The 25775-nt window shown below is 41.0% G+C and overlaps 1 protein-coding gene and 1 long non-coding RNA gene across 11 annotated transcripts in view; one reads left to right on the top strand and one right to left on the bottom strand.

The window, feature by feature from the left end:
* Nucleotides 1-1087: 1087 nt before the first annotated feature.
* LOC112996558 (uncharacterized) lies at nt 1088-25070 on the bottom strand. Of its 8 annotated transcripts, none has more exons than XR_010388298.1 (6): nt 24879-25070; nt 24105-24795; nt 22983-24002; nt 22022-22097; nt 5501-5631; nt 1088-4146 (listed from the first exon to the last, which is right to left on the bottom strand). It is a non-coding gene; the product is annotated as an uncharacterized LOC112996558 (long non-coding RNA). The 8 variants fall into 8 exon arrangements; XR_010388297.1 differs by having other exon boundaries at nt 23096-24002; XR_010388293.1 differs by having other exon boundaries at nt 22022-24002; nt 24105-24234; nt 24558-24795.
* GPR63 (G protein-coupled receptor 63) overlaps nt 25059-25775 on the top strand; it is a 29761-nt gene continuing 29044 nt past the window's right edge. For all 3 annotated transcript variants that reach the window (XM_064508804.1, XM_064508805.1, XM_064508806.1), the window contains exon 1: nt 25059-25480. Coding sequence is in view for 1 of the 3 variants with exons in the window: in XM_064508806.1 (XP_064364876.1) it covers nt 25421-25480 (60 nt within the window). In the remaining 2 variants the exon portion in view is untranslated. The remainder of the gene's footprint in view (nt 25481-25775) is intronic.

The following is a 25775-nucleotide window of genomic DNA, read 5'->3' as shown; positions in this document are numbered from 1 at the left end:
AGTAATACCACTGTATTACACAGGAGAGACAAAACCAAAGGGAGAAGGGGAAGATTAGATCCTCAGGCATCTCCTTTCTTGCACAGAAGTAGAAAATACATAGAGGCTTGTAGGACTGGGGCCCTCAGGCTACTTCTTAGAAGATGAGGGAGGTAATTTTGTGGCTAGAGGAATTCATACCTTTGAAGTAACTGTGTAGTGACAGCCACACCTGTGGCCGGGCTGGCTGTGACCTAGAGCATGAGGTATCCAGCAGTACTGATGAGCTGCAAATGGTGCTGGTGAAAGCTAGACTTGTTCCTGTGAGAGGCTGCTATAATTGGAAGCATGGACTTAAAGCAGCAATGGCAGCAGCTGGCAGCTATGCGTATGTGAGAGAGGTCTGGACTCTGGAGAAAGGAAAACAGCACTGGCAACTTGTATGCAGCTGGGAATGCAAAGCTGATTATAATTGTCTGGGCTGGCAGAGAGTGGAAGAGGTGAAGGTGGGAGCTTCAGAGCATTTTCTCTGAACTAAAGCATGTCCTGGTATTAATTGCATATGGTTTTGTTCTCAGGAAAATAAACACATTGTGGTTTGTCATTCAAGCAGTTTTGACTCTGCCCAGGCCAGATATTGGGTATTAATATTGGGTATTAATTAATGGCTGATCTCTGTAAGCCTTGATGACCAGAACTGTGCTCCAGAGCTGAGCTGCGGTTCATAAAGCACTCAACTGGCTTCTGCCTTATTCTCTTGTGTTCGCAGTACAGCACTGTAGCCTAAAGGATCCTGCAGGCTTGATGATTAGGTCTTTCCCATTAAAGTGGGGCCTTGAATCGCCTCAAGCTGAGGAGGAAACTGACTGTTAGGCAGGAGTCTAGCTGAACTGTCTCTATACCCACAAAACCTGGAAACCATGGGTGTTACTTTTAGTTGCAAAATTCTTCCTGTTGAGCACAATGGAAATTTGGATGCCTCACTCAGCACCGTGAATTTCCTTCACCAGCACCAGCCTGAGTCCCTCTTGGTGAGGCTGAGGTGCGAAAGTGGTAGAGGCTGCGGCATGGCAAGCACAGTCATGGCTTACTGCTGCTCAAGGGGTGAAGCTTGCTTCTGCCTTAACCACTGCTGCCCCTCTCCTATTCCGAGCACTTCGGTCCATCTCCTCTCTCTTTTTGCTAGCTCAGGCAATTGCCAGACCTCTTCCTGAACTGCTTTAATTCACTAATATGATAGAAGTGAGAAAGTGAAACAATCTTTAACTTCATCAGCATCAGTTTCTATTCTTTGTTTGGATCCAACATATATTCTTAATTCTATTAACTTTTTTTCCATTTTGGATGTGGCTGGTATTAAAACTGGGTATATGTTTGTGTACACAGTTTAGCAGAAGAAAATGAAGATACAGAGGTATCAAAACGCCATTTAATTTTTCCCAAATGCACTCTTCCCAAATTCTTTGATTTGGGATAGGAAAAAATGCCTTCTAAAACCTATTTTTTTAATGCTCTAATGAAATACTTTGTGTGGTGATGACATTTTGGTGGTGTGGTAATGACATTTACTTCCAAGACTGGTGAAAACTGAATGCAAAATATTTTGTTCAAACACCAAAGATGCCTTTTCTGACTCCATGACTTGTCAAATAATGGAGAAATCTTTTTCTTTCTTTTTCTTTTTTTTTTTTTTTGCTTTGATCTATCTCAAAATGAAATGTTAAGGCTTTTCACAAACAAAAGGACTTTTTTTCCATCTCATCCTAGTTAATACCATTCCCATCCTTACTTAAATCCAGTCCTTCCACTTCCTCTGCTAGCTTGTTGCTGAGTGCCATCTGTCAGCTTTCTGGTCCAGTCTTATAGATATGCAATTAACTGTGTACAATGGGTGAGACTGATTTACTATGTACCTAAAGCTACAGTGAAACTGGGATAAATAGAAAGTAAGTGCATTGAATAGCAATGAATCAAAGCAAAGTACGTTATTGAAGACATCTTTAGGAAGAAATAATGCCACTCTCTTGGCTTTGCTTCTCTACGGAGGAAGAAAGTGGGAATAAATTTCATATTGCATTCTGCCTCTCTCAATTAGCTGTCACCAGTTAAAGATTTCCTGTGTGGGAGCAAATTCACAGTAGTCATCACATAACAAAGATAAATTCTATCAGCTCACTTCAGCAGATGCAATACTTCAGGATTTAACTCTCAGGATATAACTTTTATATTGTAAAATTCTTTCTCATTAATGTAGGAATTTGAGAAATGGAGCCATTTTTCTTGTGACTTTTAATAGGTTGATCGACACTTTATCATAGTTTCCTATCTCTTTTGAAATAAATCTATTATTTTGTAGATCTTGGAAGGAAAATTGTTTGAATTATATTGTAGGCTCTAGCTGTGATTAAAAGCTGAAGAGATACTACTGAGAGTAAGTCTTTTTTTTCAACAAATAACATATCTATTTGCAAGGTACATGTTTCATGATATGCATAATTCTCTAGCCTTCAAAGGGTAATGAAACCACGTTTCTGAAGGACTGTAAGGAAAAAACTTAGTTCTACTGACAGAGCACTCTAGGAAACCCTTGTTGGGTTCTTATATTCAAAAATTTGTGTTTTCTGTAATTCTGTTGCTGTGGAACTTGTAGAATTCTCCCCTTGCTACAACTTTGCTCTAGCATCTAACATTTAATTTTGCCAAAATGTGCAATTAGTTCTCAGCTGAAAACAAAAGCTTGGAAATACGAACTGTGTGTGAACCATGCTACTCAAATCCTCTTGAGCCTACTGCAACCTAAAAGAATAGCTCTGAGAAATATGGACTGCTCCCTTCGTCTTAACTACAAGTTAGTTATGAAAAGCAAAAATGAAAATTTAAATTTATTTAAAAGGCAGAATATGTTATTAGTATAATTGATTACGTAGGGCTTCTGATGTGCTATTTTTCCTTTCTGTCTTGAATTCAGTTCAGACCTCTGCAGCAATTTCCCTCATTTTTATAGGTTTTAACAGAATATGAAGGGCTTTTGTTACAAAAATCTTTTATTCTTAATCAAACAGTAGCTTAGCGCCTTCCTGCCTTCCCCTGCACAGATCATCTTGGGTTCCAGAAGTAGGAAGGAAAACAGTAGACAAATGGATAGAAATGGCAGTTTGAAGAACGTTTCATGAAGAATTTTCAAACACAATGTCCTTACTACACAAGACACAAGAGAGAGATGCATTGCATTTGTACAGTCCTGATCAGAAGTGGAAGATAATTTGAACCTGGACTAACTTCACTCTATGCTGGTTTCACATTATTTCCATGATAAGGAAAAGTGATTACTTAAGAGATAGAAATCCAATATGCATTCCAGCTGGCCAAACTGTTTCTATGGTTGCAGAGTGGTATCTAAAGATTCAGCTGAAAATGTGGTTGAAAGATGAGAAAACAGCCTATCTGTTGCATTCTTTCATCTGATCTGCTAGAGAAAAATGGAGCTCCAGGCTATGCAGGAAATACAAGCAGGTTTTCTGGTGTTGAATCCTTGCAAATACCCCCCCTCCCCAAATAAAACAAAACCAGAAAAACCCTGCCAAGTTCATATCCTGTATTGCCAAAACTATACTGCAGTTGGCCTCTTTTGTATTTTTTGTTGGTGTCTAGCAAAGCTTGTAAGTGCCCCAAAGATTTATTAGAACATCATCAGCCATCCTCATGGGAAAAACTGTATCCTTATGTTCAGGCAAAATTTCAGGTGTTGCAAGTTGTGACCATTGTCCCTTGTCCTTTTGCTGTATGCCTCTGGGAAGAGTGACTGAGTCTTTTCTATAACCACCCAAATTTGTCTCAGCATGACCAGAACATTAAAAATCATGGGGAAAGAAGCTTAACTCTATTCATCTGTGCTTTACCGCTTTGCTTAGAATGTCATTCATTCTGTTCTTGTTCCTACTCAGAGCTAACTCTGTCATTTCATCTATGAGAAGTGGAGAGAAAATGTACTAAAATATAGCTTAAAAGACAAAAGAATTGTTCAACAACAGCACACAAACATGCAATTTAAGGATTAATCCCACAGTTGTAATGCCATCGTTCTTCTTCCTCCCACCTTGCTTGTTTTCTCTGTATATCCTTTATACAAGGAAATGTATTTGTCTCTCGAAGGCACCAGCCATGGTTCTGGACATGTGAACAGGAAAACAAATGAAGAGTGAAAACCACAACTAAACTTCCCTGTGTTTTTTCCTCTGCAGTTTTACCATTGGAAATAATGTTGCCTTATTTTATTTAATGAACAGTAATGTAGAAAAATTGTATGTAAACTCACAACTGCTCCTCACCCCCTAGCAATTTCTCTGTAGTTACATTTTCTAGTAATAAGGTTACAGGACTTACACTGCAGTCAGACCACTTCATGAAAGGAAGTGTTTCCATTTATTGCACATTTGAATGATTTGTAACTGTTAGTTGTTTTATAAGGCCCAAAACTTCATGAAGTAGTTGGCAACAAGTCTGTCTTAGATTAGCTTTAATTTATGATGCTTTGATTCTTTTTGACGCAATTGATACATACGCACAAGTAAGTTGATATTCAACGTCTCACATTTTCACAAAGGTGCTACACAAAATCGCACACAATTTCTTAATGCCTCAGGTCTGCATCAGGTGTATGAAGAAGTCTGAGCACAGTAACTGACATCTTTGTTTTGATCAATGCCTTAGCGATGTGCAGCAAATTGTTTTTAACTAACTATATCAGTTAAATCACTCAGGAAAAGTCTCTGATCATTCTGTGGAACAACAATGGCACCTATATATTTGTCTTTATGGTAGGAGTTCATCTTAAGTTTAGGTTAGCAGTAAAAGAAAGCTGAAAAATTCTGATGTGCCACATGAGGACTGCAGAATGGCTGTGGGACGTAGCGAGAAAACTTGTGCTCTGGTTCTGTGCTGGTGCAGGCTGGCATTATTACTGTCATCAATACGGATGGCACAAGGAACAAGAATGGAATGGAACAAGGTAGACCTTTAGGTCCTGGCTTTTGTGAATTTCTCAAAAGAAAAGTTTATTTAAGATTCTGATGTTCACTTTTCTGAAAAACACTGAAATACTCTTCTATGAAAGTGTGAAATGGCCCCTCTGAAGATCTGAGTAGTAAATGTCATGATAATGCTGTAAACGTGTTGTTGATCTGACCACATGAAAATGCTTTAAAAGTAGAGATGATCTTAAATTCAATTAGTCTAACACCTTAGAGACTTCCTTTTAACACACACTGACTTTTAGTATTATGCTACATTACAAAATCTCTGACATGGCACATCATAAGTCAGTAAATAAGTGAACTTTAAAAAGAGAAAAAAGGTATGTTGCTCATAGCTAAATGTGATTTATTTCTGCAAAAGGGAAAAGGTGTACGCACATGCGCACACACACACACAAACACAAGCAACCTGTTATCATTCTCATGTAACAGCTTAGATTGTGGGACTTGCTCCAGGCTCCTAAGCTACCTACAGATATTCCTTTTACCTTTCTTTTTTCCAGTTTCCCAAGATTATTGCTTCCTCGGCTGCTGTGCCAGATGCTGGTTCTATTGTGTGGGTTGGTTAGATCCCAGGTAAGTAGACAGGCATTTCACCTGGCTGTACAGTTGAAAACATCTGCATGCAAGATGAAAGTCAGGTTTTTTTCATGCGTATCATCAACAGCTAGAAAGCAACAATACTTTATCTTTTTTCACTCTTATTATTATAAACAAATTGGACTGTTATCCAGATTGCCACACAGGGTAGATATCAAAGATTTATATAATATTATTCATTGTTTAGAAAATATTTAATGTCACTATACAGTACAATTTTCATTACTCCCGTTTCTCATGCCAACATGATTTGTATGGCAGCCAATGTATGCCAGTTAGAGAATTTCCCTAATTAATTTTTTGTCAATGTGTTGCCCTAACATGACTTAAAATGTGCAGCTTAATGTATTAAAACTGCTTGTACTTCCCATTGTATACCAGGTAGTAATTTGCTATTAATAGCAAATGTTTACAACAATCTTTAGACACGTATGTTCTAATAAAAGTGAACATCCAACATGTTGGCTAAGGATGAGTCATACTTCACCACAGCTCTACAGGGAAGGAGATTTGGGTTGTGTATTCATTTGAAGTAATGGCCATGAAAATAAATTGTTTTCTTTCATGTGAAATATATTTTGTGCTGTTTATTCCGTAGTAAACATGAAAGTACCAACCCTGGGCATACATACTGCATGTGGCAAGGAAAGTAGCTTCAATGAAAGGCTGTGGGGAGGGCTCTTTGAAAACTTGGTAAATTAGGTTTTGTTGCTAAGCACAAAGTCTACTCTGTATGCATTTTTATCACTCAGGAATAAGGTACCAGCATATGCCATCCTAGTTACCATGGTTTCCATTCAGTCACGGTGCCCTCTCAGAAAAGAAACAAGTTTAGTTTTATATTCATTACTTTAGATATCTTAAAAACAGAATTGCAAATTGAATATTTATGGACAGAGCATAATGATTCTGTTGCTTGAATGAGATACATACTTTCCCAGGCCTAGAAACTTCTCTCACTCCAAAGAAATTTGAAAATAAACACTGTCACAGAGATTCCTTTTGTCTGAGAGAGTTCAGTGGTATGGGATGAGTCTTTTGAAAAGGGCAGCTTATGACACACCATGAAAGTTAACAGCTTGCGCATTTCCAGCTTGATGGAAGACAGTAATATGCAATTGCCAGTGGGCTTAAATGCACTCAGGGGCAGAAGGGACGGCCTGGAGCTGGCAGCAGCCACAAGGGGAATTTGGCAAACTGCGAAGAGGAGCGGCGTCTGCATGATGACACTCCAGGAGGTGAAAAAGATCTGAAGTGTGGAGGAAGTCCCCTTCTAAAAGAGTAGTCATACTGCTCTTTCAGTCCTTAGAGACTTAAAAAAGAGACCTTAAAGTCCTAAAAGAAAATCTAAGTCCTTTTGACCACAGTGTTTATTCTGAAGGCATCAGGCTAGATCAACATCTTCTGATTTTTTTGCACCTCTGAACACCTGCACTAAGTGAAATGCACAGTGACCTGCTTTCTAACAAGGCCCTTGTGAACTCTAGCTGTATTTAAATTGCACGAAGTTCAGTGTGATGCTTTCCTAGAAAAATCTACAGCAATTTAGTTTGAGGGAAACAAAACACATATGAAGAACAAAATGTGAAAGAGATTAATGCTATCAGAACAATAGTACACTCAATTTTTTCTAAATGTTCACCTTTTTCTTGCAGCACAAGAGTTCTCAGAATATGACGAACAAAGATAGCATAAGCTGGTCCTTGGACAGCAAATTATATGTGGAATGACCTATGACTGATCATCAGTCCCCAGCTAAGACTGATGGGATAATCCCCTTTTTTTGAATTTGTCTACTGAGACAACCAAGAATGAACTAATTAGTAGTAGAAAAGCTAATTTCAGTAGGCTTCAGAGTCAGCTCACAATTACTAAACAAGCCTGTCCATAATTTTCAGACCCATCACCATTTCAGACTTCCTGCAGCTTTTCAGAGCCAGCACTCAACCAGTATACACAATTCATTTGGATGAGACTTTGCAACAATAGGTTGTAAGAACTTGTATAATGAAGTGTAATTCTGTGGAAAGGAGCACATCCTAAATAGCCAAAATACATTGCTTTTTTTCCCTATAGCTTTAAGCATAAAAGAAAATTCTAAAATTCTTCCATCAAAGCCAGAAGAGTCCTACAGGTGTTACACAGGTAGATTTATTTGTTTTAATATCTCCTAAAATACTTACGAGACAAGGATCTAGTTTCACTTGTCACCATTTCCCTACACGAAATGTCCCTTTTCTATCCTGCCTCTATAATAGATTATAGCTGTTGTAAATCTGTAGTAAATACCTATTGAAAAATGTTGACAGGTTAATTGGGCTCATAACTGTGAAGGCAATGAGACATTTCTGCAACTGTTTAGATCAGCTTTGTCAGAACTACGTCTGTTGCAACAGCTACACATTTAATTCTACAAAGAACACATGGAGAATAAATCGACTTTCAGGCTTGAGGAGCTGAATTACAGTGCAGGAGGATAATTACCATAGCAGAACACCTACTTAGAAACAAAAAATCTTTTGTAGTGCACAAACACCTGGAACACAATTATGCTGAAAATTAATGTTGAGTATCCAATAAATACAAAATATGAATATTGAATAAAATAGTGATACCATTTTGAGCTATGATCTTATGAGAATTTACATTCTCAGCAAGGTTGAAGAAGGGCAGTATTTGAACAGACTTCCAAAATGTTTTGAGGTGATGCTGATGGTTCACGAAGCATCCATCTATCCCCAAGGCCAAGGAATAATTGTGGAGCTACTTGCATCTATTTTCTCTGCAGCCCCCATAGGCATGGTAGGTGAATGAAATGCAAGTGTGTGGTCCAGAAGGTCTGCTTTAGTTAGAATTATATATAAATCAGAGCCACTTATAATGATGAAAAGTTGTATGAAAAAGCTAAGACAAACTTTGAGATTGGGACTGATATAACCGAACTGTTTAGGTTACTGCCTTGTATAGAATGTTGCCAGTTTTGTGTTCAGGTAGGTACCTACAAATTGACAAATTGTTCTTCTGTTCAATGAGTACTATTTCTCAGATACTATAATCCTGTACCTGGTTTAAAACCTAGCAATAGTATAGTGTTCTAATGAGGATATATACTATAGTTCAAGTCTGTCTAAGTAAAATAAATCCAGGCAGGTGATATGACAAAGTATTGAGTTTTACAATAAAGCTTGGTTCCCTTGTTCATCATGACACTGAAGGTCCCACTAATCAAGGTTTCTTTGGAACAAAGGGAATGCATCTGAAAAAAACAACAACATTACTCTGGCGTCATCCAATTTATATGAGATTTGCTGCAGTTTTCTTAGAATGTAGAATTGAGGCTCTAACACAATCTAAGTTATTTCTCGTCTACAACAAATGGCTAAAAAGAGGTAGGAATTACAAGATTATCAGTCCCAAGCATACAACAGTCTGGAGTTCCACAGTACTGCCCTAAGATTAGGGAATCTAAAAAGAAATAGGGGGTTCACAGGGTTTGTTTTATTTGGTGTACAATTGTTGAGCCTTTGCCACAGACTTTTAATCTTTTCTCTACAATCATAAGGGTCAGAAACTTTCATTAAGAAAGAAGGAAATAAAGCTTTCACCTAGTAGCAGCACTGAAGGAACTAAAACTTTTTATTGTATAAGCCAACTGATCTTTACTTCTTCTGAATTATTCCAAAATAAATGTCTTTCAGTGGTTTGTTGTCTTTCAGTGGTATTCTGAGTTCTTCCTTTGTTCTTATTTTTATACTCTATAATCTTAGACATGACCACTGTTCTCATCTAATCTGACCTAAAATACAGGTAATGTAATACTTCTCTAAATTCCTACTTCCTTGAAACAGAAAACAGCCTTTAGGGGAAAAAAAACCCCACACCCATTTTTTCACTATTGATCAAACAATTTCAAGTGAGAGACAATCCTTTACAATCTTTTGAAAATTATCACAGTGGTTATCTTCAGCATTCAAGTCTGAGCTCTTCTTCTAGAATGACTTTATTTATGGTAAGCTTTCACCATTCATTGCCTCTTCTTACACCACTGTTTATTGGACTGAAGACCAATTACATTCCCCATGTAGATACTCACAAACTGTAATCTAGTAATACCATAAAACAGAAGACTGTGTTACATTATTGATCCCAAAAGATTTCATATAGCTTTTCTTCTTACAGTTAAACACTGTTCAGATCTTTGTTGGCTTCTTGCACTGAGTTGCTGCTTAACTCCCTATAACTCACGTAATATTAGTCTAAGAACTGTCACTGTGAAAAAGGATAGAAAATACATCTAGAACAACAATTGCCAGGAAAATAACAGGCCTAGTCAAAATATAAAATATTCCAAATGAGATGTTCAGAATAGCTCTAACAAGAATCCTACCCTATTCATTCTTTTGAGGATAAACACCCTGGGGGCTGTAGAAGTTGTTTTGTTTTTTGTACCCTGCAGACTGTTCTGAGACCTGCTGTATCTCTGAAGTGCACTGATATTATCATGTCAAGCTGTGACTGAAACACTTTCTATTAAGGTTGGAACTAACACTATGATATAATGGATCTTTTCCATTTCTAGCTTCTGCATGTGTCCCTGTAGGCTGAAACTTTGAACTGAGTGTGCTAAAAAGCTCTGAGGAACACATAGTTACGGTGCACTGTCAGTATTGTGAGCCATTCCTTTTTTTTAATGTATAATTAAATTGTGGAACTCATTGCCATGAGATGTTATGGAGGTCAAAAGTGTAAGTGGATTAAAAAAGTAAAAAAAAATGATGAAGTGAAAGTCCATCTGTAACTGTTATACCCAATGATCTGGATGTAACATCTTCTAGGAAGAACATCTGATTTAGGAAGTCCTTAAACAGTCACTGACTGCTGGAAACTGGATAGAATTGTCTGGTACCTGTCCTGTTTCTTACACCATTCCTCTAAGCATCTGCTGTTGATCACTGTTAAGAAGAGTACACTGCGCTAGAAGGACTTCTGGCCTAAGCTGGTATGGCTGCTTTTATGTTCCAATGAAGCTTATGATGGTGACAGCCATATGGTTTGATCCGTATGGTGGCATGCCAACATGAGTGTCCTCCTCCTCCTCTTCCCACAGCTGCAGGCAGGGTAACTGTTGGCACTGCTGCTACTAAAGGTGCTCGCTAGCTTTGCAGCTGACTCACGAGCCTGGAGACATTCATTTTCAAGATGTCAAATATCCCTTCACCAACACTTCAGTACATGCAAGGGCTGGGACTGTGTACAGAGCTGACTAAATGTGCCGAGAAGAAATGGGCCACAGGACAGCATGAAAGTATAGTAGTTTTTGAGCTAGACCCTCAAGTTCATAATTTCTGTTGATTTTTCTTGTCATGGGCCAGGCATCTCTCAGTGTGCCATAGGAAAACATCCCAGAGTACATAAATCTGGAACCAAAATATCTTCAGCCTGCCTAGAAATATTGCAAGCTTAATATCTCAAAGGTCCTCACTGCATGGAGACAACGATTCAGATTGCAGTAGAAATAACTGGTTGCATAGATACAGCTCCTGGGCTGTGTCAGATAATCACCATAGAAACAGCAGAAATGGCTGGAGATGTTACTGTCCTTTCTTTCAGAGGTTATTTGCCTCTGTAGCTCAGCTTGTGGAACGGACTCTGTGTGCACTTCTAATCTACTTCTGTGTAAAGTAAGCTGGCTTACTATAACCTGTTGCTCAATATATTTTGAGCTAATCTTCGCTGACTTTTTGCAGAAGCAACTCAGAAATGCATGTAGAAGCCTTTCTGCCAGGTCAGCTCTGATAATAGTACCCTCCAGCATAAGAGCAGTCATCTAAAACTTCTGCAGAGGCTTTCACAAAAGTTATTTAACACAACTCCGCATCTCAGTAAGAACTCACTCCCTGCATAGGCAAGGCATAGCAGACCAGCATGTGGATTTTCTCCCTTTAATCGCTAAGATACAGCTGTCGCTATGTCCCCACATAGGCAGTAGGTTGCTCAGACTGCAGAATTCCTTCTTCCTGGCAGTTCATGCAAGGAAGAAAGCATGCAGGCTGTGTTACAGCCCTCTGATTAAATTGGCAGAGCTGGAAATCACAGATCTCACCTTTGTACTGTAAAGACTTCATCCCACTGTGACTTCTGCTGAAAAGCTGTTCCAGAATCTGATTCTTCTACTGATTAGAAATGTTCTAAATTTCAAGTCTAAATTTATTCATAGCTCTTCCCCCTCCTGGGTGATTACCACTTCACTCCCTGTGTATTTATAGGCATCAATCATAATATTAGAAAGGACTTTATATAGAGCAATCAGGAGAATTATGTTTCAGTAAACATGATACGAAACTGCAAAAAGGATGGTTATATTTTTTGCAAGTTTGTGGGTTAAAACACTTTCATGATACATCTTTGCTGCAACCTCCTCCTCCCCGCATAAAAAATACAGAGCTAGCAGCAGCTGTGTCTATTTGAAGACGATAAGGGAAAGGAATATACTGATCAACAGCAAAGGCTGATTCTTCTATTGCGTTTACACTCAGTAACACAGAGGTACTTTAAAAGGACATAGAGCTTGCAAACTAAGAAACTTTTTTCCCTCCAGTAGTCAGCGTTCATAAGAGTAGAACAGTGTTCAAATTATTTATTTTTAAACGGATGTTTTACTTATTCCTTGGATATTTTACAAAACAAAACAACCCCTTCGCAAAAAAAACCCCACTCCCCCCAAAAGACCAAGTAGCATCCTCTTTTATTTGCTTGGAAGGCTGATTTAAAATGCCTGCATTTTTAAAGTATGAGAGATAAAGCAGTGAAGAGTGTTACAGAAGAACAGCTCATTGTCTGTTTGTATGATTGCCTATACAGGTGCCCTCCTAAAAAACATTATTGTTTCATGTGGATACTAATTAGACAAGAACTAACCTGCCAAGCAAAATGTAACAGATACACTTGAATACAGTCCACAGGGATTCTCCCTTCTCCTGAAGTATTAACACAGATGAAGACAAGAAAAGTGAAAGAGCTTTTTAAATATTTGGCAATCCCATATGCTTGTTCACAGATAAAGACGAAAGGTGGCTTGGTGACAGAAGATTCAAAGGTCTAGGCTAATCTTTCACTTCTTCTACAGACTTCCTGTCTCATCTCCTGAAAGCCATTTTATCCTCCCTTTGCTCCTACCTAGCTCCTGCCTAGGTAAAATGAGTAGGGAATATTTATTTCTCCAGCCTGCATCTGTTTGTTCAAGCTCTACTGCAAGGTCTTCAAGTCAGGAGATGCAACATACAAGGGGTGTGTGCACACATACAGGCACAAAAAGCACACTCTCATTTGTCTCAATGCTCTTGTGAAGCCTCTGATAACTACAACAAAAAAAAAAAAAAACAAATCAACTGCTCACTAATGGCATGCATGCATCTAAAGAAGTTAGAGATGAAATTAAAAAAAGAATTAAAAATCTGTGAAGATGACAATGATGTTTTAGGAGCACCATTCCCCTCCTTCTGTATTACTCTGAGTGGAGAATACCAGCCACAAGGAAAGAGTGGACTCCAGTGCTGCTGCAAAGGTAACCCTAATTTACCTTCTCTCTGTTGTCTTCATTCCTACGATCTGCATCTACTCCATTTTTACCTCCTCTACCCCGTATCAAAGATAGTTTATTTGAACTTATCTAAATAAGAATTCCACTTCACTCAAAATAGAGCTGTTCATTTGGAACATTGAGACACAATTCATTGGGACAAATTGCAAAAATACTCTTACACGGGATTAAGAGGAAGCTCCTGTACAGGTTAATATCACCTCTAAAAATTAACACCATTCAGCTGGCTAAATTACTTGGCTTTCTCTGAAGCACTCAGGTTGTCACACAGCACTACCAGATCTAACCACCAGATACAACTTAGGAAAAAGAAAGGTGCTGGGCATCATCAAAAAGGGTAGTGAGACGGCATCATTTTGCCACTGCATACAACTCTAGTATACCCACACGCTGAATGTTGTCTACAGTTCTGGTCTTGGCATCTGAGAAAAGACATGGTAGAGTTAGGGAAGACATAGAGAAGACCACTGAAAAGATTAAAGGGATGGAGCAGCTGCATCAGATTAAAAGGATAAGACTCTTCACCTGGGAAAGGAGAGAGCTGAGGTGGATGTGTTCAAGGTTTACAAAATCATTCAGGTGGGTGAAAAGTATGGAACTTTTTCATTGACTTTCATGGCTAGGTTCACTTGGTGAAATTAGTTTAAAACTGAAAAAAAAGCAAGCATTATTTTACACAGTAGCTAGTGAATTTCTGGACTCGCTGTCAAAGGAGGTTGTGGATGCAGATACCAACAGCAGGTTCAAAATGGAATTAGACAAGTTCACGTACAACCGGTCCAAAAATGGATACTAAAAGGACTAGGCAAAGATTTACCTTCCTAAAAACCATGGAAGCTGGGAGTAAACGGAAAAAGGCCTGCAGAACATGGCCAAGCTTGTGTGCCCTCCATAAATAGTTTCTCCTACTGCTGCTGTTCCTAGTCTTTTCTGTCTAGGTACATATCAGCAAAACCTTGAAGCTCTTCCAGGGAGGGAAAGGGCTAAAGGAAAATAAGGAGGAAGAACCATTTATGACAGACAACAAATGAAATAAAGGGAAGAGTAATAGGCAACTGGAGGAGAACACCAAGCAGAGAAAACCTGACATCACCCACCACTACCTGAATGTAACCAAGGAGCTGCTGGACGCTGCCCAGTGGTGCTCTGTCTGGAGATGTGGGAAGACAGCAAAATCAAAACCTGTCCCACTAGGGACAAAACCACTAGGGTCCCCCCATCAAGCTTCCTGCTCCTGGTGACATGAATAACCAACTTGGACAGGGACTGGAAGAGGTTGACAAGTAACTCTTGCAACTTGGAAAGGCCTTGGATAGGGAGGGTATAAATAAATAGGTGAAGGGAAAAGTGCATCCAGAACTTCAGTAAGAGGTTCTGGAGGAGCTGGAAGAGAGACCACAGGCTGGCTCATTTGATGTACACTCAAAGTACTTGATGTGCTCCAAGGTCTTTTGCCACTGTTGCTGAAAGAATGCTGGGCTGGAAGGACCATTGCTCCCCCCCACTAGGATGTTTACTATGTTCATATATATTCTCAGACATCTTCTTTCTGCCTGAGGAGTATAAGCTGTAAAAGCTTCCATGGGTGAAAGTCACTATTAAACTACTAGTGCTACTCTAAAAAAGTAAGGCATATTTAGGACAAAGGCAACCTAAAAGGAATAAAAAAAAAGGGGGTTGGTGTAATTTCCCAGGTATCGTTCCCCATTCCTAAGTAGGATAGTATCTTTTTTAAGAGACAAATTATGTAAAATACCATAGTAAGATTTTTACATTCTTATTAAATCCATTGAACACAAAACCTTGTTTTAAATTTACTATTTCATGATCCTTCTTTGCCAGTTACTTCACAATTTATAGCAAGGGGTTCCAACACAGATGTTTCCCAGTGGTAAACTGTTTGTCTTTCTTACTCCAACGCTCTCTTTCAATGATAAGTGAGTTTTTAGCTGTTCTTTTTATTTAATTTGAGGATACGGTGAAGTGTTTGTCACTCCATTTTATTATAAAGGTCATTTCTTCCTAACAATGGGTACATGGAGTATTGCCTTTGACTCTACATAACAAGAATTTAGATTTTTTTAATGTATTACATCTATGTTGTCCATCTTGATTTATAGCCTTTGTTAAAAATAAAATTTTCTGGCGAATAAATGACCAAATTGTTAACATGATGCACAGGATTAGATTTTATAATACTACACCAGTCACATCAAAAACGAAAGGTGCCTTTGCTGCATGTAATCACAAAATTATTTCAACTTCTCATATGAACATCCTGTTCTTACATTTCTGATTTGTGCAAACTGTTACATTCTTCTGAGTAATTTTAATGATTTTCCTACTTGATATAGTGCAGTATTTAAAGGTTATGTGATATTTACAGCTGGAAATTTTCACAAAAATACCAGTACCTATGTACTCCTCTACTGCAGCTGAGGACACCTGCTGAGAAATTAAACTTTCTTTGAACTGGCTTTCACTGAAGTAATAAAGGGAAGTAAGTTGATCAGTGCCGCACTGAAGCTAAAGATGGAAGTTTGGAATGAAATGAGGATACTATATATTGATGTCATATTCAAGGTAGTGTATTGTCCTGACTTGAAATGGTCTCTCTTCCCTCCTCTGTGCCATTTCACATGGAAAATATATTCTAATATTATTTTCTAAATCTATGAAATCCTTTTGCCACATACGTATTAACTCATTGTGCTCTACCGTAAGATTGCAGTGTCAAGGGAATCCTGTACTTCCATTGCTATCTTCTGTTTATTTTCTCCAGTTATGGAATGCAGAATTATTGGTACCACGCAAATACAAGAAGGTGATAGTTCTGAGAATCATTTCCATCATGCCTTTGACATACCACCAGCCACCATTTTCCACTTGCTAACAACCTTGCTACGATATCAGATTGCCTCTTTAGATTTATTCTGCTGCAAAGAAATGTAAGAGTCCAAGACTCACTGAAACACGTACAGTCAGACTGTGGTTACATGTTTGACAGCAGCACCATTTACGTTGTTGTAAGCAGTTCCCACAGCTCACAAATGCTGTAGCAGAGAGTTACCTGTGTTGGGAAGCTGGTCCAGCTAGAGAATAATTTGTCAAAATTTAAAATATTTTTGAGTGGGTCAGTCCCCTGGAGTTCAGTTCTGTACACAGCATCACAAACACCTACACTCAGCAGCAAAGCTGGAGCAGGACCAGGATGGTTTCAGCCAGTGCTGCTCTGGAAAAATGATCCATTCAATCATTGCCTCAATACCTGTGAAAGCCTAAATGGCAGCATTTTACACCCACTTTGCATTCACTTTACACACTGCAAGACAAGGCAGAATCGGAGTGTCATTTCATTTTAAGGCTAAGCCATTTAACAGTGGAAAGGAACAGTCCTCCTCTGCTCCTTATTCTCCCCTCCAACTTCTTTTGTGTTACATAGACCTAGTGATGATGTGGGTGTAGGGTGTGTTTTGATTCAGCTGGTTAATCCAGTAGAAAAGTCTTTCCTTGGGGGTGAGGAAAAAACTTTCTGCTAGACCAGCTAGCTGTGCCATTCATCCAGCAGTCCACCACTGCTAGGTCCAACATTGCTGGGGCTGGGTGGTGGAGAGGAGCGAGTGAGGGGTGGGATGGGGATGAAGAAGGAAATGTGTAGTAATCACCACTTTCTCTGTCCTGGGCAGCGGCAGTCAGCAGTCAATCTGACTGTAAGGCTGGTCGCTGGTTTCTGGGGAATCTCTTAAAGGGTGCAATTCCATAGCAATTTGATTTGGGACTTCTGTGGTCCAGCTTCTCCCTTGTGATTGACACTTGGACCACTGAACAATGAAATAGCTCAGGGAGCTAAGCTGGCAGGCAATGAACTGCAAAGAGAGACGATTTTCCTGGAAGACCAGCTCCTTGAGCCAGGGTGCTGTGTGCCTGAACGAATGCTTTGGCTGAGGTGTGTGAACGTACAGCTAGGAATGTAAGGGATTTAACCCCCCTAACTTGTTATTCCTGCTGTAACAGCAAATATTAGATACAACTGCTTGCATGCAATTGCTACACTTACAATCTAAGCATAAGCTGCTCCTGCAAGGACATGGTCTTGCCCTTCATCCAGCCCAGAGCATGCATGCCCAATCCCTCCTGTTTTGCCCAGAGTAGGGAGATAGCCAGTAATCTCTCTCAGTGGAAAACTAACCTGCTTCCTCTTTCTTTGTTTCCCCCCCTTGCTGCCTCAATGATTAACTATCAGATAGATCCAACTCATGGTGAGACAGCATGGGTGTTAGCACTGGCACAAGCTATGAGGCTGAAGTGGGCACTCAGAGGCAAGGGCAGAATACTGCATTCAGCAGTAGCTTAGTAGGTGTCCAATCACAGTGTCATCATGTATCCACAGATGTGCCTTGCTTTTCAATTGGAGCTCACACAAGTTATTTAAAATCACAGACAAAATGTTTGTGGGGATTGACCCACAAAGTAATTGAAATGCCTTTAAGTGATCAAAGTCATCTTCAATACAGAAAACACAGGGTTCCTCTGGGTCCTTCAGTTTGCGGAGCAGTCTCCAAGAGAATCACTTGGTCAAGACCTTTCAAAGCAGCCAGTGAGAAGGAATGCTTCCCCTTTGGATCTGCACTGCCCTTCTCAGCTGTGGATTTTGGAGTGCAGGGCAGCCACACTCTGTCGAGAATGATGGGTGCTCTGCACCTCCAAAACTTCAAACCAAGATCACTGCTAGTGATCTGCTGGTATCACGCTGGCCACGTGTTTCAGAGATTCATCTGAGGGAACAAGAAGCTTCTTTTCCTCTTCTCTAGAATGTTTCGAGTTCACTGCCAGTACTGGAAATTAGCAATTGCGAAAATGACTTTAAATAGATGACAAAATAATCTTGACAAAAAACAATTCATGATGGAGAACTGTACTTATTTATTTTTAACCAAGCAGTACAACTGCTGCCAACAGAAAAGGCATAGATGTTAGCAAATTTGCAATGGACAGCACATTGCCACCCAGCATCCTCTAATTCCTAACTGATGATGTAAGAAATCACATCTTCAAATTGAAATCAAGAAAATACTATTTTTTTCAAGTTGAAAAAGAATGTTGCACCCTTTCCTGTTCTTTTTCAAACTATCTGCCAAATTCAGCTCTTAAGCATGTGTGAAGTCCAAATGAAGCCAAAACTTGTGTGAATAGTCTGAGCAGAATGTAAACCTGTCAGAATATATAATAAGACCCTCTCCCTGGCTCCTACTTACTTATTTCAGTGTTAGGTACTATTCTACTGTTCTACTTTCCACGTTTGAACTACCAGATGTGGTAGAAGCTTCTCTAAAATTATCCTATGCTTGCAAGCACCAAGAGACATCATTTTACTCAAAAGGTAAGACTAGAATTTAATGAGGGCCTTAGTACAATAGATTACACATTGCATCAGGGAAGCATAAGCTAATGCTTAGAGGGTGAAAGTCCTTCTTCAGTTCTCATCTTCTGTCTTATCCTTATACTTCCCATTTCTGTCCTGTGCCATATCAGGACAGAACTCCAAAAAAGGACTTGAACCACCCAATCTTAAAATGTCTTCTGGGCTCAGGGCAAAGATAAGAATGTCCATTCTAGGTTAGACCAGAAATTCAGCTGCCCAGTCTCTGTTTTTTCTTTGCATGAGAAGACAGAAGGCAGATCAGAGAGTTAGGCCATGCAAAGCAGGGTGGTAAAGCAATGGCAAGGCCAAGTCTCACTCTTCCTGAGTCTGGCTCAAGTCGTCTGCGTTTCAGGTTCACATCTGTCCCTCAGGAGCAACCAATCTGAACAGAACTTGTGTTCTGGGATGCCTGGCCCTCAGATTGGAGTACTTGATGGCTAAGATTAATAAACTGACTGGGAATATGACTTCCCTTGATCATCCCCCACTGCCAAAAGCTCACCATCTGCAGTGAGAAGCTGAACAAGCTGCTGAGGAAACCCATTATTGCTTCTGCCCAACTCCCATGCCAAACTGCTGCCCAGGAAAACCAGTAGCTGCACAGCTAAGGGCAAGTAAATCAAGAAAAGGCAAATGAGAGACTGTAGTCTAGAGTTTAAAAGAAAAAAAAAACAGAATAAAAGAGTGCTTGTACAATGAAGAGTGAAAGAACAGATAAGCAAGTTGTGATGCCTCCTGTTTATAGGGGAACAGTATCCCTGTGCACTGAGACAGTCTCCCTCCACCAAGCTGTTGTAAAGGTTAATTATGACTTGTAGGCATTTTCTGTTTTCTTGCTCTGAATGGGGTCCAAAACTATATGTTAGGTCTTAGTAGGTCATTATATAACTATTCAAAGCATTAGGAAGAATGGAGTCCCTGAAAACATGGTTGAACACAGGCATCAGTCTGGGCAGGTACTGCTGAAATACTGAAAATGGGTAGAATTTATATCGCATTCCCTTTTTCCACTCGGCATCATAAGGCTTGGAAGAGGACGTCATAAATGCCTTTTTCCTCCCTTTTCCTTATCCTCTCCAAAAAAAGGTCCAGAATCATACTTAAAACACGTCTGACACAAAAACAGATGCAGCTGGGATCTGGATGGGGGGAAAGGCTACACTGCTTTTATGCTCTGTATGGGAGCACACAAAACACTAAATTGTAGCAGGGAAGCAGGCAGAGACTAGGGAAAGAAGTTTATAGCCTTCTTAGATCCTCTCTAGGAAGTCAATGCATCAATACTTCTCCCCCTCATTCCTGGATTACACAACAGAAAAAAAAACAAATATCCTATTAAAAAGAATACATTGACTTTTGTAATACTGGACCTAACCTCCTTGCCAAGATCTGACATAACAGAAAGTGTCTAGCATACTAAGTACAAGGGGAGGACTGTTTGTTCTCCTACCGGAGAGTCTGAATGAAGTATTGTGAATCTGACTCCCTTCTTAAACTTGGTGAATGGGAGGAAGATACACTTTTTTTGGGTTGAGTTTCCAGGGCAAAATATCACTTAAGAGACCATTCTATGCCATGTACTTAACTTCCATGGGCTTCAGAACATAATTTGATCTAATGATCGCAATTGTCAAAGGCAGGATATAGTTACAGCCCAGATGCTTCAGGGCTGTAGAATGCTGAATTTTGCCACAACATTTTTTTTGTAGGCATGAGCATGGAGCACTGATGCAGTAGAGTTTTGGTCTACCTTGCTTCAAAGACAAACAGTAACAACTGAAGCAGCAAATGCCCTTTGAGAGGAAGGTGAATTTATAGGATTTGTTCATCACCTTTTCCTTTTTGCCATGAGAAATGAAAGAAAAATGCCTTCAATAGATAGACAAATACTGTCAGATAGACAAAACAGAAGACAGGAGACACTGAATGCACTGGGATACCTGAAATTACATCGTAATAGATCTTATATTTGCTTGGCAATGACACAAATTTTGCTGAAATGCTTTCTCTCTCTTTCACTCTCTCTAAGAATAAAAATAGGGTAGAAAACAAAGTATTGAAACTGTGAGGAAATGACTAGGAATTGCTATTTGCTCCACAGCAAAAGCAGCTTTAGAGTACGTCACATCTACAGAAAGGTGTGAAAGTGTTTTCATGCTACATTTCAAACTCAACTCCAATTCACAAGCCTTCTGCATCAATTCACAGATAAAAGTCATAAATTTTCATCTCAAAATAGCAGTGTATTTTTTCACCGTAATCCTTACTCATCCAGTCTTTCTTCACTCACTCCAGTTAACATGGTGTGCTTGCATATACTCTAAGTCTAGATAGAACAAAATATTTGTGTAATTTCAAGCACATGAATAACCCCACCTAGGTCAGACTGCAGTACTGTGCCCTCATTGTTCCACTGTGCTGTTTTTTCATATCTTCAAATTCATTCTACAATTAGTGTGAAAAATCAGTCAAAAAAAGTGGCCTAGGATTGTAAGGTTTTTATTTTGGGTATAAAACCCCCACATTTTGAAGCCTTCCTTTTCTTTAGGGTACAGCCTTTAGAGCAAGCCTTGAAACTCAAGACTCTTTAGGGGATGTACATTACCTATATCTAACTGCTTAATAAAAAAGATGCCAATATAAAATCTCTGCACACTTGAATCTTTTCTATTTGTCTTTATAATTTTTTGCTACTGTTAGAAAAAAAAATCTGTATTTTGTGTTCATCCACATTTTGTGTTTCCAAAAAAAAAAAAAAGAGAGTTTTTCTTTTGGAGAAGTCTTCCCCCCTTCTTCCGAAAACCATTAATCTTTGGTCTGTTATTTAAGAAAAAAAATCTGTAAGGTTGAATTTTAATAAAAAATGAAGAACTATCATGTTACATTCTGATTTCCCTTCAAAGAATAGTACTGGTTCCAAAAAAAGGTATGGCCATTGTCTCTGATAGTTTTTACATACTAGATAAAAAAATCACTACTGAACAGAGTTAAGTATCATAAATATAAATAAAATAATTGGAAGAGTCTAAATAGTGTTCAAATTTTCATGTAAGGTGCTTTCAGATGACAACTGTTTCAAGAATTCTGACAGTTGCAGACAAAGTGAATTAACAGAAGCATCATATTACTTATTTTATAATAATAATAACCATGTAATGTAATCAGCACAGTGATGAAGTGATGAGACACTGCTCTAGGAAAAGGACCAATGTGCCTGGAAAAGGCTAATAAATACTTTAACCAACAAAGATTCCTTGCCCTTAGGATTCTCTCTGGAATTAATGACGCCTGTCTTCCCTATTATAATAGTAGTCAGAAAGTGACATTCTACCTTCAAAGCCCTGTTTGCACTTGAAGCATTACTTAAAACATACAGTTCTACCTTACCAGAGTTAGCAAAGTTTGGAGCAGTAAAGTGAACTGGCAATCAGCAAACTGACCACTGCGTTGTCTAAGCCTCTCCCTGCAAAAAGAAACAAAAAAATGCCAGCGCTCAGTTTATCATTGCTGTTCCACACTGCATCATGGAGAGAGGCCTTTATATTACTGCTAGTGCAAGAGAGGAAAAAGTTTTGTAAAAAAAATACAGTTCACTTTTGCTAATGAAATTTAGCCTCTTTCTGGAACTTGCTTCTGGGGGAGGTAATTCAGAGAATTCTCATTTGTACAACAGAATTTTCTCCTAACTTCTTCCCACACAGAACCCTATTTTTTGGGCCTGTATGACTAAGCTATTCTGCAGTCCTCTCTCAAGAAAATCTTTTTTATTCCACTCAAGGAACGTTTGGAGTAACTATCCCTCTTTGTATTTTCAGCTATCCATTAAAGTTACATGGCTTTCAAGCCATTTCAATGGCTTCAAGCTTGTCCTAGGGCAACTATTACAAGGTTAACCGTTCTATAATTGGGAATCCAGATAAGTTCCTCATTTTTTTGTGCACCCAGCCAGGTACAAATACGTACAAATAAACCCCCTGCTATAGTTCACAGTTGTTGCCTCAATACCAAGTCCGATTTCCCAAAGCAGTGCTGAACATCAAGGGAGAAAAGGTCAAAAGGCAGTATGGGAAGAGCGAAGAACACTTCTTTTTTGTTTGTTCGTTTTTCGTAAAACAGATGGCAACCCTCAATATCATCTCCTGGATATGATATACAATCAGATTATTATTTACTTATTATGAGGGTAAAAAACAGGCAGTGGCCTACAGATCAATCCCACTTAGTGGAGCCTGTCCCTCTGCCTCATACACCCCCAGACCACTGTCACTGCTGCAGGTGGCTGTTGTTTTTGGTAGGCCTTTTCAGCCCACTGACTCTCCCAACCTCTGGCGCTCCTTGGCAAGCTCACCTGAGAAACAAGTTCCTTTCTGCTTCTTAGTTCCTCTATTCAGACTGCACTTTTTGAACAGTTTCCTAAAACTCCTTCCCAAAACAAAGAAGAAGGAGATGTGAAGTGCCTACCTAAATCCAAGCGACATGTACACGAATCCATTGGGTACAGCTAGGTCGACTGAGGATTAAAGTGCCCAGTGCCCAAGATTTAGGTTCTTTGTCAGGGATGAAATTCCACTATCCACATGGTTTGAAAAGTTGTTAGTCTTCTTTTTTTTTAATTAAACAGCGCACACAAAGTGCATGTGCCAGCTGATTCTACAATATGCAGAGTGCTGTGAGAATGTCCATGTCCTCAGCAGCTAGCAATAGTATCATCTTGAACAATAAAGATATAAAAAGATGTCAAAGAAATAATCAGCTCTGAAGAGATGTTTTAAGAATATCTAGGAACTTAATTACATGTTGACGGCAAATCATTTCTCCTAGATCCTTTTTGCATCCACTGCTCTTTGTAGTTCCTTGCTTTGGCTGTAAGAACCAAGTATTGTTGGGTTTAATTACTCAAAACAGCTCTATAGGATCATTTCAAAGTCTGTATCATCGCCTCTTCCACAAGATGGAGTGCAGTGATAATATCTGATATAATATATCATGACTCCCCTAGAAAAAGGCTTTCAAGACTGTAGCCAACTACAGCAAAACAAATCAGAAGCCCCAGCGGGGCAGTTTCTCACTGTTTAGTTATGCTCATTTCATGGGAGGATGGGAGGAGCCCAGAATGCATCCCAAAAAGCAAGTGGAGCCCACAGATTTCTCTGTCCAAAGCAAACATTAGAACTTAGCTGCAATTATCCTCTGACAGTGAACTCCAAAAACAAATGTGCTCATAGCCACTTGTTAAAGAAGATGTAAGAATAAGTAAATAATTTCACTTCGTCAAGAGCTGGAACGCTTCCTTTTTGAATCTGCACCGCCGTTCTCAGCCGCAGATACGTCGGTGCAGGGCAGCTGAACTCAGTTGAGAGCTGTACTTCTGAAAAATCAAAGCAAGATCAGGGCATGCAGCTGCTACAATCTGCTGGTATCACATCAGCGTCATGTTTAAGAGACTAGTTTAGGAGAACAAGAAGCTTACTTCTTCTATGTTTCGAGATCACCATAAGCAGTGGTGAGCTGATGCTGGGACCTGTTAGCCGGCTACAGCAAGCAGATAAATACTAGCTGAGTGCAGTTTGAACAGGAGAAGGGATGCTGAGAGATTGTTCCTGATTCAGAGATCAAGTAGTTATGTAACATAACAGAAAATGAGAGTTCTCATATCAAACTACATCCTTCTAGGCCCATTTATCAGGATATAGCATGCCTTGCCAAATGATACCTATTTTAATTATGAAAATAAAACTACTGCCTGAAACCACACTATGCCACCCCCTCCCACCTAAAGTTATACTTTGGCCTGAAATCACCAGCTTGCACCTTCGCTCCCGAACGCCAGTAGCAACCCTGCGCCTCGCCACGGCAGCTACCGCCACGAACCACGCAGCGCAGGGCTGCGGGCAGAATCCAGCTGGCAAACCTCCCTCTTCACCGAGCTGGTTATGTGGGCAGCCAGCAGACAAAAAGGCTTATCTTAGTCACCACAATCAGCTGGCACGACGCAGCGTGTAGACACAGTGATTCCTGGGGATATTTTAGATTAACTTCTGCCTGTTTATGTACGTGACGACTGCAACAACAACCCCTCAGAGCGCGTATCGCATTTACGTTACGGGCGGGAGGGTCGGAGTTCCTGCGCCTTCGCTGACTCCGCTTCCAGCACCTCTTACCTAGAATTTTAAAAGAGACGTTTCCAACTTAGAAACGATCTACCAAGCGCTTAGGGGAAAAATAAAATAGCAGCAGGCCTTACGGCGCCGCTGAGGCCGGTCGTAGCTGCCCAGGTGCCCGGTGCGGGGTTGGCAGCTCGGGGCAGGGCCTCACCGGGCCGGGCCGGGCCCTGCGCAGGTGCCGCCCGGCCGCTGAGCGCGGGCCGCCGCCGCCGCCCCAGGAGCCGCGGGGGCTGCTCGGCCGGAGCGTGCGCGCGCCCCCGGAAGGCGGAGCCTCCGCCGCGGCCGGGCGGCGGCGCCGCAGCGAGCGGGACGGGCGGCGGCGGGGAGTCGGGGGAGAAGGGGAGGGAGGCAGGCGCCGGCTCACCCGCCTCTCGCTCGCTCCGCCGGCCGCGGGCTCAGCGCGCTGCGGGCGCAGCCGAGCCGCCGCCGAAGGCGATGGGGAGGTGGCGCTGAGCGGGCCGCCCCTCCGCGGCGGTGTCGGCGGCCGGGGGCAGCGGCGCCGCGGGCAGGCGATGCCCCGCACTCCTCTGACCGCGCTGCCCTCCTTTCTCCTCCTCCTGCTCCCGGCTTTGAAGCTTTTGTTTTCCCCGGCCGCTGCGATGGCAGGAAACTTCCCGGAGGGATGGGCTCCGGCCGGGCTCGTGCTGCGCTGGGCTCCGCGGGGCACCGGCCGCGCGCTGAGGTGAGGCGCGGCGCTGCGCCGCGGCCGCCGGCGGATCCGCCGGCGCCGCTTCCGCGGGGCTGCGCGCCCGCGGGCTGGGCTGCGCCTGCCCCGGCCCCCGCTTCGCGGGGTGGTGGCGGCTGGGAGCGCTCCCGCCTCGTCCCGGGCCGGCGGTGCCCTTGGGCTAGGCCGTGCCGGGGATCCGCGCCCCGCGGAGGCGGCGCGGGAGCCGTTAGCGGGCAACGGTCGGCGGCGGTGCCCGGCGGCAGGGCCGGAGTTGTGGCGCCGCGGGGGGGGGGGGGGGGCCGCTTCCTGC

The sequence above is a fragment of the Dromaius novaehollandiae genome, chromosome 3 (genome assembly GCF_036370855.1).
Source record: "Dromaius novaehollandiae isolate bDroNov1 chromosome 3, bDroNov1.hap1, whole genome shotgun sequence".
NCBI classification, from domain to species: Eukaryota; Metazoa; Chordata; class Aves; order Casuariiformes; family Dromaiidae; genus Dromaius; species Dromaius novaehollandiae.
The sequence above is the reverse complement of the archived record's forward strand: the minus strand, read 5'-3'. Positions and strand labels throughout refer to the sequence as shown.